This window comes from Diabrotica undecimpunctata, chromosome 8, assembly GCF_040954645.1.
Source record: "Diabrotica undecimpunctata isolate CICGRU chromosome 8, icDiaUnde3, whole genome shotgun sequence".
Taxonomy (NCBI): Eukaryota; Metazoa; Arthropoda; class Insecta; order Coleoptera; family Chrysomelidae; genus Diabrotica; species Diabrotica undecimpunctata.
Window position 1 is genome coordinate 65,065,158 of NC_092810.1, and position 17,378 is coordinate 65,082,535.

The 17,378-nt window shown below is 33.1% G+C and overlaps 1 protein-coding gene across 1 annotated transcript in view; it reads left to right on the forward strand.

Moving 5' to 3' along the window:
• Taf11 (TATA-box binding protein associated factor 11) overlaps positions 1–14,987 on the forward strand; it is a 46,291-nt gene extending 31,304 nt beyond the window's left edge. Inside the window, exon 3 of the mRNA XM_072540400.1 lies at positions 14,815–14,987. Coding sequence (XP_072396501.1) covers positions 14,815–14,948 — 134 coding nt within the window. The 3' untranslated portion in view covers positions 14,949–14,987. The remainder of the gene's footprint in view (positions 1–14,814) is intronic.
• The last annotated feature ends 2,391 nt before the right edge of the window (positions 14,988–17,378 follow it).

Genomic DNA, 17,378 nt, shown 5'->3' on the forward strand with positions numbered 1-17,378 from the left:
CAATTTATTAAAAGTATTTTATGGCAATTTTTTCCGTCACGTCAAAAACTACATTCAAAGAAATTTGGAAAAAATTTAGTTATTTCAACTGTTGTTGGTAGCATTTAACGGTATACCGACAAAAGGACGCGGAAAAAAGGACGCATAAAAAAGGACGCGGTAAAAAGGACGCGCGAAAAAAGGACGCGTGGAAAAAAGGACGCATATTATTAATGAAATACTATAAATAGTTTATTTTAATTGACAATAGCAATTACCCCCGTTTATCCCCTATATATAATTACAGAAAATGATTCTACCTAACCTAAAATCGGTTACGGTAAAAGTAAAAAGTGAAAAATATTTATATGAAAAAAACTTGCCCTCACACTTTATCCAGGCTTAGGACTGGCAGCAGAAGCTGGCGTGTTTACAATTTTTTTTAATTTTTTTTTATTTTTTGCTTTTTTTGGAATTTTTTTGTCATTTTATTTTTTTTTTGTTTTATTTTTGATATTAATTTTTTTTGTATTTTTTTTATGTTTGCAACTGAAAATTGTGAGCAATGCCTCTCAAATATTCTAAAGTTGGCCTGTCCGCATAATCGGCAACAATAGCCCTTATCCTGTTTGCTGTATCTTGATATTTTCTTTTGCGTGGAGGTACATTGCCCGAAATGTACTGCTCTATTTTCAAAACATTTAAATCATATTCTTTTTTTAGAGAATTAATAAATTTCCAAATATTCGGATGTGCACTATTGAGAAGAGAAGAAAAGCTGTTGTGCCATCCTTCGACAGCATTATTAGTTCGAGGTATATCTTGGTCTGCCAAATCGTAACAATTCCAAACCATTGCTGGAAAAAGGGGTTGTCTTCGATTTCCTCTTCTAGCTAATCTCCCTATCCAAGTGTCTTCAAAGTAATTAATCAGCGGCACTAGTAGTTCTTCATTTTGTGTATAAAAATCGCTATTGAGCAACTCCTCGTACACTCTGACTACATGGTTTTCTGGAACAAACGCAAGAGCTGTCAATTGTCTTAGGTGAAGGGCGAAGTCAGGATTCTCAATATATCTACGTTGCAATCCGGCACTTTGAATATGGCGCCACATACACTGCGAGAAATGAAAAAAACATCCGCGGATTCTCACATTTGGGAACTCAGTTTGTGCAGCATTCATTGCCGCTCTTTCAAAGTCCATCATTATTGTTAGAGGGCGCAAGGCCGGATTCAACACCTTTAGTTGCTGAAAAACACATGTATAAGTCTCTTGTGTTTTGTTCGTTAGAAGTGCAAATACAGTCGGGATTACATTACTGTATCGCACTCCATGAATTGTGTATATTTGAGAAAACAATGGTGGTGCTGAGTTAAATGTTCCATCGGCATACCAATGATCGCATTGTTCCATAAATCTTAAATTTCTTTGTGTTGAAAATAACAAAATAACCAATTCTGATAATATGGAATCTAACCTGTTTCAATACCAGAAATCTTGAATCAACATTATATTAGTATTTATTATTTTACTTAAGATATTTTAGTCCTAAGCCTCGATAAAATGTGAGGGCAAGTTTTTTTCATATAATTATTTTTCACTTTTTACTCTTACCGTAACCGATTTTAGGTTAGGTAGAATCATTTTCTGTAATAACATATGGGGATAAAAATGGGGTAATGGCTAATGTCAATTAAAATAAACTATTTATAGTAATTCATTAATAATATGCGTCCTTTTTTCCACGCGTCCTTTTTTCCGCGTCCTTTGGTCTCGCGTCCTGTTTTCCGCGTCCTTTTGTCGTAGATTCCATTTAACAAAGATAATAAACGCGTTGAAATTATTTTCATATTTTTTGAAAATGGAAAGTGTGCAAGAAGAACAGCGAAATCATTTAATCAAGATCATCAAGATAATCAAGTTCATAACTCATACGTATTAAAACTAGTTAAAAATTTTCATAAAACGGGACCAGTAGCAGACAAAAAAGGGGAGTGTGAAAAACGTGTTAGGATTGAAGCGGCAGAAGTAGCAATTTTAGCTCTTGTTAATTTTGAACTTACTTTTAGTATTAAAAAATAGCTCAAGAATCTGGTATTTCACGCACAAGTGCTGAAGAAATGAAGATGATCCAAACAGGCAACTATAGTTTTGTACTCGTAAGATTGTAACTGAGAAAATAAATACTAATCCAAATTTTCTATTTAATATTTGTTTTTCGGATGAATGTTCTTTTTTTCTAAATGATACTGTAAATGGACACAATTGTCGTTATTGGGCTGATGAAAATCCTAGAGTTTTTCACGAAACACGTGCCCAACAGCCATTGAAATTAAACGTATTGGCAGAAATTGATGAGGATCATATTGTTGGGCCATTATTTTTGCAACAAAATTTGAACGGAGAAGCATATTTATCTAGAATTAGAATTATTAGAGGACACAGTTGATTTCGTTTTGATAGATAATCAAAAATAATAACAGGTACCTGGAAATGTTTTTCTTTCCAACAAGAGGGCGCATTATAACATAAACGTAAGGCGACAACTTAATGAACGGTTTTCTAGGCAGTGGTTTGGAGGGAGAGGTTTTATTGAATGGCCATCAAGATCCCCCTATTTAACCCCCTGGACTTCTTCCTAAGAGGTTACTTAAAAAGCAAGATTTTTAATACCATGGTCTGCTTCATTGAAAGAACTAAGACGACGAATAGTGCATTAATGTAGTCTAGTAACCTTTGAAATACTTCAAAATGTTCGTCGTAATTTCGAATAGCGACTTTGTAATTGTATGGACGTTTGTGAATATAATTTTGAACATTAAACTAAATAACTACAGCTGGTGAGTAAACTGTTTTGAAGTATGAATTAAGGAAGGATGTTCATAAATCACAGATATCTATATCGTTAAAAGATGGCCCATTTTGAATAAAAATCGACCTGTTTTAGCATCTTCACAAAATCCAATTAATATTGAAAAATATCAGGTTGGATTGTTTTAAGTGGTCAACTCTGTAAGTTTTGTGTTTCACAAGTTTTTATATTTTTAGATTGCATTGATATTTATATATATATATATATATATATATATATATATATATATATATATATATATATAAATATTTTATATATATATCTCCGTAAGTAGCGAAATTAATGCACGTATTTCCAGCTGGAATCGTACATATTATGCTAATAAAAGATTAATGACATCGAAATTATTACAAGAGAGATCTGAATGGAAGGACATAGCCAGACAGGCAAAGACCCATCCAGGGTTATGATGCCAAAAGAAGAAGAATATATATATATATATATATAAACTAAGGTACACTCGAAGAGTGGTGGGTTTTTCGGTCAAAGTGGAGAAATAAAAGACAAAGAAGGTGGCTACTTCATCTATTTATTGAAGACGTTTCGCTTTCTGCTCAGAAAGCATTATCAGTTCATCTAAAAAGAACAATATGAAACCAAACATCCATAGAGAAGTTAACAAAGTGTGTTACCTTACAAAGACATGTAGCAGTCAATGATGTTAAAAAAATGAAAAAGCTTATGAAACTGGACATTTAGAGTTAAAGTTGTATAAAAACAATTAATTGAAACTAGGTATAGTTTGCAATTTAACAAAATTAGCACAGCAAAAGAACATGTGATAAACATACATGTATATAAAAAAGTTATTATAAAAACTTAAGTAAAAAACATTAAGGTTTATTTTAAAGTGTAAAGAACTAGAAAGATCATCAGAATGCACTTCCAACAATTTATTTATAATCAATTAGATTTTAATTTTAACTTTAGGTAACATTATTAAGTTATTTAAGATTAATATAGTAATAACGATAAAATGAACAATATGAACAATAATGAAATGAACAATAAGATGAATGACAACTTACATTTTATTAACTATTTGTCAATATCACTTTTACATAATTAAAGTAATTGTTCCTTTTGATTAACTTGTTTGATAAAATTTTAAACTGAAATTGATTCATAGAATCTTTTTCATTACAGTTCCAAATGTTTTGAACCTGGAACTGTGGAAGTTGAATTAATCTTCACCTGTTGGCTGGCTAACCAGTGACGTCATTAATATTATATTATATGATATTTTGGATTGACCTCGCATGCTTTGTTCTTTGTTAACAGATCAATCACTGTAGGGTAAATGGTGATCTTAACCACCTTTTCCTTTCATTGTTTGGCTTTTTAACGACAAGTTGTCAACCAAATTTATCACATTCTTAGAATATACCGCCCTATTATATTAGAGGTTGCTATTTTGCCTTGCTGTTTTTGTCATTTTGACCTCAAGGCCATATCTATTCACGTTGTGTGCGTGGGTGTTAAACCTGTAAATTCATTTACCTGCGAGATTCAGTAAGCTTAAGACTGGTAATTTCATTTTATCTTTATTACTATATTAATCTTAAATAACTTAATAATGTTACCTGAAGTTAAAATTAAAATCTAATTGATTATAAATAAATTGTTGGAAGTGCATTCTGATGATCTTTCTAGTTCTTTACACTTTAAAATAAACCTTAATGTTTTTTACTTAAGTTTTTATAATAACTTTTTTATATACATGTATGTTTATCACATGTTCTTTTGCTATGCTAATTTTGTTAAATTGCAAACTATACCTAGTTTCAATTAATTGTTTTTATACAACTTTAACTCTAAATGTCCAGTTTCATAAGCGTTTTCATTTTTTTAACATCATTGACTGCTACATGTCTTTGTAAGGTAACACACTTTGTTAACTTCTCTATGGATGTTTGGTTTCATATTGTTCTTTTTAGATGAACTGATGATGCTTTCTGAGCAGAAAGCGAAACGTCTTCAATAAATAGATGAAGTAGCCACCTTCTTTGTCTTTTATTTCTCCACTTTGACCGAAAAACCCACCACTCTTCGAGTGTACCTTAGTTTCTTTTGGATTGACGGTCGTACTCCTTTTCTCGATATATATATATATATATATATATATATATATATATATATATATATATATATATATATATATATATATATATATTTAGGGATTCTACAGTATTCACTGCCTTCCCTCGCTCAACCGTTTCCATGTCTCTCTGTTGTTCCATTCTCCATCGTTTAGGCCTCTCTTACTTATGGCGTCGTCTACTTCGTTCCTCCAGGATTTTCGGGGTCGTCCTCTTTTCCTCCTTCCTATGGGGCTCCATTCGGTTATTCTCTTTATCCATCTGCTGTCGCTAGTTCTTCTTACATGTCCATACCACTTTAGTCTTTTTTGTTCTATATATGTTAGTATGTCTGTTTCTATTGATGTTCTTTGCTTTATTTCGTCATTACTTCTCCTATCCATTCTTGTTACTCTGCAGCATCTTCGCAGGCATTCCATCTCTGTTGCTACTATCTTACTGCTGTTTTTCTTGTTTATGATCCAATTTTCAGCCCCATATGTCATAATACTTCGCACCAATGTTTTATAAATCTGCGTTGTTGTCTTCATATTTAGGTGTCTATCCCATCGTACTGAGTTAAGTTGTCAGATTGCTGGTTTTGTTTGTCCTAATCTTTGTGTAATTTCTTCCTCTGTTGTTACCTTTTTCGTGATTATAAACCCCAGGTATTTGAATTTATACTTTCCTTTGATTGTTACGTTGTCATCAATCTGTAGATCTTCTATGTCTTCTTCACTTGTATATAGGTACTCTGTTTTCGCGAGGTTAATATCTAGGCCAGCCTTGGTATATTCTTCTTGTAGTTTCTTCATCATGTAGCTGAGGTCGTCTTGGTCTTGTGCAATCACTACTTGATCGTCTGCAAAGCTTAACGTATATAGGTATTCGTTCCGTACCGGTACTCCCATGCCTTCGCATTTTCTTTTCCATGTAGTCAAGGCTTTCTCTAAGTATATTTTGAATAGGGTTGGAGATGTGCAGGAGCCCTTTTGTTGTGGTGAAGTCTCCTATGATTCTTGTTCCCATTTTAATGGACACTTTATTTTCTTTATTCAGAGCTTTTGTAGCTTCTATGAGTTCCGTCTGTATTTCTAATTTGTAGATTGCCTCCCATAGTTCTGACCTTGGTACAGAGTCATACGCTTTTCTCAGATCCACAAATGCCAAGTGTATATCTCTAGTTTTTGCTTTTTTCTTTTCCAACAGTTGTTCCAGTGTGTATGTGGTCTATGCATGATCTTCCTGCCGTGAAGCCTGCCTGATCCTCACCGATTTTGCCTTTTATCGCTTGCTCTTTTCTCGCAGTATCTTCTCATATAATCTTCCTATTGATGATATTACGCTTATTCCTCTGTAATTTTCGCATCATTTTCTATCTCCTTTCTTAAATATAGATGTCATATATACCTCCGTCCATTCCTTTGGGAGCTGTTCTCCATTTATGGCTTTCTGAAATATCCATTGTATCGTCCGGTATAATTTTTTTGATCCGTATTTTATAAGCTCAGGTGAGATGCCTCCAGGTCTCGGTGCTTTCGTATTTTTGATTGCTTTTATGGCCGTTCTCATTTCCCTATCTGTTATTTATATTTCTTGTTGTAGGAATTTGCTTCCTCTTCGCCTTTTTTCTTTTCCAATGTATTGTGGTCTTTGTTCTGTTAATAGTTCCTTGTAGTAGTCCTTCCATTCTTTGTCCTGTATATTTCCCAATTTATTTTTTTCTTTTGCGTTTTGTTTCAATCCTCTAGGTACTTTCCATGACTCCGAAGTTCTTGTACCTCCTATATATGTTTCAATATTTAAGCAGATTCTTTCCCATTCTTGGTTCCTCCCATTGATATTATTATCCTCCTATTTTTGATGATTTACTTTTACTGTTCCTCGAACTAGCTTCTCTATTATTATATCTCAAATCACTAATTTTTCTATTTGTGATTCATTATTAAATGGTCTATATTGTGTATACGTTTCGCACATCCAGTCAGCTTTATATTCCCAATAGGTTTATTTATCATTCGTACAATGTGTTAATCTTGTGACGGTGACATTCAAAATACCACCATCTACATAATATATTTATTTTAACATTTTTATTCTACGTAAAGAGTGCAAATGGTGCCAATTTGCGTGAGTAAACTGGTGATTTATTGTCGGAGTAAAGGTATTCCCAACACCGTCTTGTAACTTTTAGCAAGCTCGGATTTTGCTGTTTACTTAAATCGACATCGATGAGAAGTCTTTGATTTTATGTTTTAACTTACAATTTGTAACTTTGGTAACCTAATTGGCAGAAGAAAAAGAAAAAAAAATGTAAAAGAGGTCCTAAATCCGTATACATAAGAATATGACAAGACCCAAATTAATAGAGTTTTTCATTGAATCAAAAGGATATTTATCATGTTAAGACTCTAGAATTTTTTCTTTAACGTTTATCGCACAGACAGACGTACGACAATTTGAAGAAGGGTCTAGGGACGGGTCGTTAATAAATACCAGTATATGAATAAAATGTATATTATTTATTTATTTATTTATTTATTTACGGGATGTCTCCATTTTTACAACAATTTAATTAAAATATAATATTCTAACCATAACAAAAATTCCAAAACTAAATATTAAGTAATGATTAAATAATTATTAACTATTGTTACAAATGACGCCCCAGAATTATGGGTCGAATATTATGAACAAATGCTGACAGAAGATCGAACAGAATTCCAAGATATTGGCTACCAAAAATATGATATTTCCTACCGCGAAGAAATATAAATAACACCAGAAGAAATTAAAAAACACGCAAACGCTATGAAAAATGGAAAAGCTCCAGGACCGGGGGGAGTACCCATTGAACTGATTAAATATGGCCCTGACAAACTATTTCAGCTATTGGCTTATACTTTTAATTTATTCTTGAGAGGAGAAGAGCTACCCCCAGAATGGAAAACTGCATATATCAGCAATCTATACAAAAATAAAGGCGACAGAAAAGATTGTAAGAACTACCGAGGGCTTAGTGTAACTAACTCAATCTGTAGAGTCTACGGGAAGCTAATTAAAAGCCGAATTGAAGATTGCTGGGAAGACGCTGAAGATCAGAGTGGCTTTCGTACTGGTCGTTCTTGTATAGACAATGTGTTCTGCCTAAAACAAACAATAGAAAAGCGTTTGGAACATAATATGGAGACACACATGGTATTTATTGATCTTCAAAAAGCGTATGACAGTGTCCCATTAGCCAAGCTATGGCAGGTGCTAGAAGACAAGAATATTCCACCGATTTACATTAATGCTGTAAGGGAGTTGTACGATGATATGACGAGTGTAATAAAGATTGGACAAAAAGTGACAAAAAAGATAAAAGTGACCAAAGGACTTCGCCAAGGCTGCTGCATTGCACCTACACTCTTTAAGATTTATTTGGAGGGGGGTTTGGATATTTGGAAAAGAAAATGTGAACCTATGGGTGTTAAAATTGGAGACCATACAGTGTACAGCTTGCATTTGGCTGATGACCAAGTAATACTTGCAGAAGATCAAGATGATATCCACTACATGTTACGAAAAATAGATGAAGAATATACTTAGTGGGGCTTATCAATTAATCCATCAAAAACAGAGTACGTAGTAGTGGGAGGTGAAGGAAAGCACTTAGAACTAGGAAGCAAACAAATTCAAAATACTGATAGCTATAAATATCTCGGTGTAAACATTACAAACAATGGTCGGAATACAAAAGAAATAGCTACTAGAATTGGTCAAGGAAATTTAGCAATACCTCAACTGAATAGTATACTTTGGAATAACCACATCACCCGAAACACAAAAATTAGGATATACAAAAGTATCATAGAAAGCATTGCTACATATGGTTCAGAGCTTTGGGTAATAAATAAAAATGACGCATCCAAAATAAAAGCAATGGAAATGAATTATTGGAGAAGATGTTGCCAACTCACTAGAAGAGATAGAGTAAGGAATACTGAAATCAGAGAGCGTATGGACATAGACATTGACGTCCTGGAAACTATAGAATGCAAAAGGCTGAAATGGTATGGCCATGTAGAAAGGATGAATGATCAACGATGGCCAAAGAGAATGTTACAGTGGATCCCCACCAACCGCAAGAAAAAGGGAAGACCAAGAAGATCGTGGAGACAAGAAGTAAAAGGTGCAATGGAAGATAGGGGTCTACAAGTAGATGACTGGAACGATCGCAAGAGTTGGAAGCTAGGTTGCGAGAAACGGCGGCAGCTGTAATAAACTCGTTATATATATATATATATATATATATATATATATATATATATATATATATATATATATATATATACAAATGATTAAATTAAAATAAATTAAATTTTCCGGAAAATCTTTAATTAAAATGAAATGAATACTCTTGGTCACTCATTTTCGATTCCTACCATACTCAGTTAAGTGCTTAAATCTGACATATTTTATATCTACCAGATCATAAGATTGACTAAAGTCATTTATTATTGTGTAAGTATACAAAAACTATTTATCTTACACGTATATACTTCTGACCTGTACATTGGTATCGTAAAAACTGTCGTCAGTTATCAATTTATCTTTTTTCAAAATAAAAATAAATAGTTTTATTTTTAAATTTTAATGAGTTTTGTTGAAACAAATTAACTTTTTTGAATAACACCTCTAACCTCTTCCTGTATTAGTCACATTACCAGTTATTTTGTCTATCTGTTGTTATTTTAAAATTTTAGAGTGGTTTAATTTTTTTAAATGTTATACAATTAAATTATCTTGTTCAACTAACGGAACTTACACTCACAGGCGTAGAGAGTGTAGTCAAAATCCAAAACGACTTTTCCAGACCCTTCCATTGTAAAAATGAACTGAGACAGGGAGATGGACTGTCGTGTCTCTTATTTATCCTTGCACTAGAAAAAGTAATTCGAGAGTGCCATATTAATACGAATTGCACCATCTTTAATAAATCTGTACAAGTGGTCGGATATGCAGATGACATCGACATTATTGCTAGGTCCACAGAATCTCCGATCGAAGCATTTCGATCACTAAGGGCGTCTGCACTTAGAATGGGATTAAAAATAAACGCACAGAAAACCAAGTATATGTATTGTACTAGATCAGGCAACTAGATACCTAGACTATTAATTTATGCTTGCTAAAGAAGAATAGTGCTTGCCAATAAGTGCTATTATGGCTTGAGAAAATATATGGCCCCAAAACTACCCAGAAAAATTTAAGTTACCATATATAAAACACTAATAAGGCCAGTGTTAACATACGGGTCTGAAACGTGGTCACTTACACAGAACGACCAAGAATTGCTTAAACGTTTCGAGAGAAAAATTCTAAGGAAAATATATGGAGGAATCCAAGAACAGGGTTTGTGGCGTAGGCGCTAAAACTTTGAGTTATATAGAAGTTTTGGGAAACCTGACGTTGTAAAATGTATTAAATTAGCACGCCTTCGATGGATAGGACATGTAATTAGGCGAGATGAAGATGCAACGATCAGAAAAATTTTCGACCGAAGAGAACCAGTGGGAAGACGAGCCAGAGGAAGACCAAAACTTAGGTATCAAGATAACATAAGAGGATGATCTAAAATCCATCGGAGTTAAAGCATGGAGAAGAGTTGCCAGAGACAGGGGCGAATGGAAGATTGTTCTGAAGAAGGCTTTGGCTCATAACGAGCTGTAAGGCCACTGATGATGATAATACAATTAAATTAACAATAACACATATTAACGTAAGTCTTTGATAATGTTATGAAAAAATACAAATTTTTAATGTAAAGTTATGTTTTACCCAAGCATCACAGTCCAGTCGAGATAGCATTTGACTTTGCATGGCGAGCAGCCCCAAATTTTATTGTTCTTACCTTTAGGTGTGGCCGATATTAGTGATATTTTTTCGTGCGTAGAGAAATATATTTTATACAATTTTGATCTCTCATTTTTTGCTAAAATCAATATTTAAGGTCGAAGGTTCGTTACTTTTATGGCTTACTGCTGATGGCATTAGCGCCGAGGGTTCGTTAATCGATTGTGTCTCGTCAGGTTTAGACCTAACTTAGACTTTGACCTTAACTGTTGATTGTAGCCCAAAATTCAAAGAAATCAAAATCGTAAAGAAGAAATTTTATAAAATCGCAATTATTAAATGATTATTGAACATTTAAAGTCCTTACCATTTTTGATAAAGGTTAAAAGTGGTCGAAATATTGAATAAAATAATTCCCATAAACCAATCCGCATAGTCTTACGCTCGCTCCTCTACTGCATACGTACGACCTCAAATATTGATTTCCGCAAAAAAATTAAGGAGATCAAAATTGTATAAGATATAATTCTCTCCATTTTTGTTTATGTGCATTCATATCGTAAAGTTAATAATAAACGAGATAATTTAATAATTATGCTACCCCACCCCCCCTTTCACTATTTCCCCCTTAACTCGGAAAACGCACGAAAAAAATTGTAAAAAAGAAATTGTAGGAAATCGCATTTGCAGGTCTTTTTTCGTCTAACCCGACTGGAACGCGATTATTAACGACTAGAGGCTGGCAGAACTACTCAAACTAATGGACAACGAATCAATAGCAATAGTCGCAAAGATATTCAACAACATATACAACTCTGGAGAAATACCAATAGAATGGCTAAAATCTGAGTTTATTGCACTTCCAAAAAAGCCAGGAGCCAAAAAATGCGAAGATTACCGTACTATAAGCCTCATGAGTCATCTCCCAAAATTGTTCCTAAAGATAATTCATAAGAGAATCTACAAGCTGTGTGGATTTCCTCCAACCAATTCGGGTTCACAAATGCTGTTGGTACTAGAGAGGCTTTGTTCTCAGTACAAGTCTTATTCAAGAGATGCAGAGACGTCAACTGCGACGTATACGCATGTCTGGTTGATTACGAGAAAGCGTTTGATCGAATACAGCACTCCAAGATGATGCAAATACTAAAAGAAACAAGAATTAACAACCAAGATCTGAAAATAATTAGAAGTCTCTACTGGAATCAGACAGCAAATCTCAGAGTTGAAGGTGAACACACTGACTATGTGAAAATCATGCGTGGAGTGAGGCAAGGCTGTATTTTGTGTCCTCTAATCTTCAATCTGTACTCTGAAAGAATATTTATCGAAGGTTTGCACGAAACTGAAAAAGGTATTCTACTAAATGGTTACCAGCTAAACAACATCAGATATGCAGATGACACCATAGTATTTGCGGAAAACTTAGAAGAACTACAAGTTCTTATGAACAAAATCACGTATTACAGTCAACAATATGGACTCAATATAAACGTTAAGAAGACAAAGCTTATGATAATTAGCAAGAAAAGAATAACAGAAGGTCAACTCTACGTCAACCAATCCCCTGTAGAAAGAGTAACGCACTACAACTACCTCGGCACCATACTAAATGAAGAATGGACCAACAACCAGAAGATTAGAGCACGCATCGGAAAAGCTAGATCCACCTTCAATCGGATGGGGGCCTTCTTTAAGAGTCACAACCTCTCTCTTGGTACAAAAGTAAGAATGCTGCGATGCTACGTCTTCTCTGTCCTTTTTTATGGTCTTTGATCAAATAAAAGGCATATATCGAGCATAGTTTAATTTAATCTTGCCCAAGTACTTTCGATCACTAGATCATCTTTTGGGGCATCTGAAATAAGCCAAGAAACGTTTTTTTATAACTAAAGAAATTGATTGACTTCGATAAAAACTCGAAGTTTATGGTTGATAAAGAGTTTTTATGTGATTAACGTTTATAGACTTACTTCGTCAATTGCGGCCTATCCGACAAGAACAAAATGTCATAAACATATAATTGTACATCACACTACACTACAAAAGGACAAACAAACACTTTAAAATTATTGAAGAATAGCTACATTGCGTGCAGAAGCCGGAGACAGAATGGCTCCCGATCTAACGGAAATGTTGGGGTGACATGTGACAAATGACAGCTTGGATGAGCAGTCACAATCATAGATATGTGATCTGCACCTTTTAAAAATTCTATGAAACTTTAACTAAGTATTGACCAAAAGTCCAACTGACACTACTGTAGGAGGTCACTGATGAAATATAAAATTATATAGAATATTTTTTAAGTAGATTGAATAATCCAGATCTCACACTCAAACCTGTCTATAATAATTAGGGTGTTAGTTTGAGAGCAACTGAAGTCGACGTAAAGTAAGAATGCAAGAAAAAGACTAAACAATATATTAGACAGTGGGTAGTTGACTACAATAAAATGGTCTATCAAGCACTATCTGTAATGTAGAAAGGAAGAAATCTGACTATGTAATTAAAATACTAAAAATTAAAAATCAAAATTGAAAGCAAAGTATATAAATGGGGTGTAATCCAAGTAGTTCAGTTGAACCCACAGTCAATGGTAGAACTATAAAATTAATATGGATGTGCTCAGTGCAGGAAGTCTAAACAGTCGAGCTGGGTCCCCTACGAGGTGAAGCTGTAATAAAGTTTTTAAAAATAGGTTTAAATTTAGTACAATTTAAATTAATTTGAGTATTAAGACAGTGAGAGTTTCCATTTGTTTCCCTTGTAATCTCCAAATCTTCCAATAAATCCAACTCCATATAGTTTTTCTTTCTACTAATGTCATGTAAGATAGATGAACCAGTGTTGATGTTAAAATTGTGTTTGCTGGATAATAAGTGTTGACCAAAACTTGAAGAGTTTGGTCTTTTCAAATGTTCTGAAACTCTAGTGGATAACTTTCTAATGGTTCTACCTACATAAGAGGCATCACAATCATCACATTTTAATTTGTAAATACCACTTTTGTCAAGTGTGTTCATCCTATCTTTGATATTGATTAAGAAGGAACCTAAGGTGTTGTGTGACTTGAAGGAAATTTTAATGTTATCAATTGTAGAAGTAAAAAGTTTAGATATTTTATATCTTTTTTATGGTGTTGAATCGTGGACCTTGAACGAAGATATGTGCAGAAAACTGGAAGTATTTAAGATGTGGCTATATCGGAGAATGCTTAAAATCCCGTGGACTGACCGAGTCACAAATGAGGAGGTCCTCAGAAGAATGAATAAGAATCGAGAAGTACTGACCACTATCAAATCTCGAAAGTTACAGTTCTTCGGACATATTATGCGAAATGAATCCAGATATGCTCTCCTTCAAGCCATCCTGCAAGGAAAAATATTTGGAAAACGAGGTCCAGGAAGAAGAAAAACATCTTGGTTAAAGAACCTCAGAATCTGGTTCAATACAACATCTGTGCAGCTTTTCCGCGCTACTGCACATAAGATAAAGATTGCCATGATGATCGCCAATATTCGTAACGGATAGGCATATCAAGAAGAAGAATAGGTTGGCTTATACCTTCTTCACCGGGTTTACTGGTCGCGATCCAGCAGTATTTCTTCCTGATGTTTCATCTGCGACATGTCTCTTTAAGACGGATGTTGTTTAAGACAAATTGTGTAACTTCTTCGCTAAAATCATTAATTGGTCAGTTGAGACTTACATCAGAATTGCTGTACATTTATTTAGAAAATAAACGATATCATACTAAAATCGAATAATATACTAGTAAGTTTCGCTATTTTCATTGTTTACTATGGTATCAATGAGTGGGGACATGGTTAATAGTCTAAAGAGGTTAAACTGGTAAGATCCGGGTTTCTATGGAAATAAAGAATAATAAACAGATTGCCTTTTTACCAGTTTATTAGACGTCCAGGTGGTCCAACTGTTATCGATTTCTGATTTTATGATAGGTTAATAAAAATATTTAGATTCATGTAGATTAATTCTTCATTTTTAATACTTATGAAATTAAGGACATATAATTATTTACAGGTTTAGATGTCATGGAAGAAGTAGGAGACAGTGGTCCAATACAACCAAAACATCTTCGAGAGGCAGTGAGAAGAATGCGTCGATACGGTGGGATTCCAAGTGGTAGAGATTATAGGACGCATTATAGGATTTAAAAATAATAATATAAATAAATTTTTGTATCTAATAATAAATATAGGTATTATTATTGCTAACCCTACACACCACCTAAGACATGAATGTAGATCTCAGTACAAATCGTTAGAAATAGGGCTTACTTATATTTTATTGTGAGGTTTGGGCTTGCTGATATGTAGACTTTTTTTAATCGTAGAATATAACATCTGATTATTGCTATCCTGATCTCGTGCGCCGCATTTACTATTAAATGGTACTTATTGCAGCTGTTGAGTATTTTTATTGAGTGAAGACCCTTGCAGCTGTTGAATAGGATATTTAGTTTTGATTGATATCCAAATTTCATCATCCATCAAAAATCTTTCAAGTATTTAGCAACCAGTTAGTGAAATTTAAAACGTATTCTGTTAACAGAGACAGTAAATATTGTGAAACAACAAATTGATTAAGGTCACGTATTCATTCAATGGTTAAGGTAACGCTGAATTCATTTTGCTGGACAAAAAGAGACATGCAAAAAATTGAAAATTATCGCGTCACCAGCCTACTGTCTAAAAAAATAATAAGCAGAATAAATTCTAAAGTGGACTCCTGTGAACCTATAGAGCAGGTGAGTTTCCGATTGCAGAATACAATATTACCCCACACGTAGGTTTTGTAGATTACCAGAAAGCCTTCGATTCTATGGAGATTTAGCAATTCTTACGGCCCTCCTTGAACACATCATAAAAAAATGCTGTTATGCAAGTCTTTCAATAGAGGAGTACTATTTATTTCATACCCTCCAAAGTGAAACTATTTCTCCCTAAATTGTTTATCTGGACTCTTCATCTTTAAAAACTTGGAATGGCAAAATAAGGGCATCCATGTAGAACAGCGAATGCTGTAAACAATTTTTGAAAAAAGGTTTGTTAATTGTTAAAGCTGATCTGTAATCCACATTGATTTTAAAACAATTATTATTGTTACTGTTGTTATTTTCCAAATTATTCAGTATCCTAGTCAATCAGCTCAATCAACTCCACTACTTACTTGGCTAACATACTAACTATTACTTTTGAAGATCAAATCAACTACAATGTGAAAGATACATTTACGTTTGTCGAACAAATCAGGAATGTTACAATCCCGCAAACCTATGTACTTATATCCCTAGATGCAGTATCGCTTTTCACAAACATTCCTCTCAACCTAATCATTAAAATTTTAAAACAAAATAAGCACTTAGTAGAACCAAATACCACACTTAGTAAGAATAATTTCTTCATCTGATCGACTTATTTTTCTAATATGTACTTTTGCTTTGGTGAAACTTTTGACTCACAAATCTTTGGACCTCCCTAGACCGTAGAAGATGATTTTTGGTGGTCAATATGCTTACTTACCACTGTAGATTCAGGCGACACCTTCGTCTGCTTGGATCCGCGCATGGCCCACGGTGCCGTCTTTGTAATGAAGCTAAACCCCGCAGACCTGAAGAAGACATCAGAGAGGATGTCGAAAGCTCTGCGCAGTAATAATCGACGCGGTTCAACCCGGAAGCCTGGTGAGTTTATTATTAATTTTTATAATGTACTAATCTTAGCTTTAGGTTTAATTGCACTAACCGCGGAAATCTTTCCGAATAGGTATATATATATATATATATATATATATATATATATATATATATATATATATATATATATATACATATATATATATATATATATATATATATATATATATTTATATATATATATATATATATATACATATATATATATATATATATATATATATATATATATTATATATATATATATATATATATATATATATATATATATATATATATATATATATATTTCTAAAATTTCTAAAACCTTGCACCATTACTCGTACTCTGCCAGTTGAATCAGTGAAAAAAAATTTTTTGAGAAAAAATATTTAAACAAACAAGTTTAGTTGTTTATCGCTGACATATTCTTCTTGTTTATAGTGTTTGTCAAAGACTTTTTTCTTAAAATAGGAAACGTATATAAAAAAATATGTAATTAAATTTCATCAAACCTCATCAAACTCTGCTCAGTAAGTCTCAAATTGATCAAATCAATCAAATCAAATTTTTTAAACTAATGGAATCTGGGAAGACCTAAAAAGTTGTCTGGTGTTGTTTTATATCCATACATATATATTTTGTATTTTATAAATCCTCCGAGTATATAAATAGACAACAAATAATTTATTTTAGTGTGGTCAACTGACCCTTTTATCAACAAAGTTGATTAAAAGCATTTTTTTTTGTATAAGGAAACTATTTTATTACTATGTTTTGGTATTTATTTATTGTAACCATAATAAACATTTCTATAGTTTTATGGGTTGATTTTCTTATCCATTCATACTTCTTTAAATTTGTATTTATTTCAGGTGTGGATTGAGATGGTTTGATTTACGACTTTTTA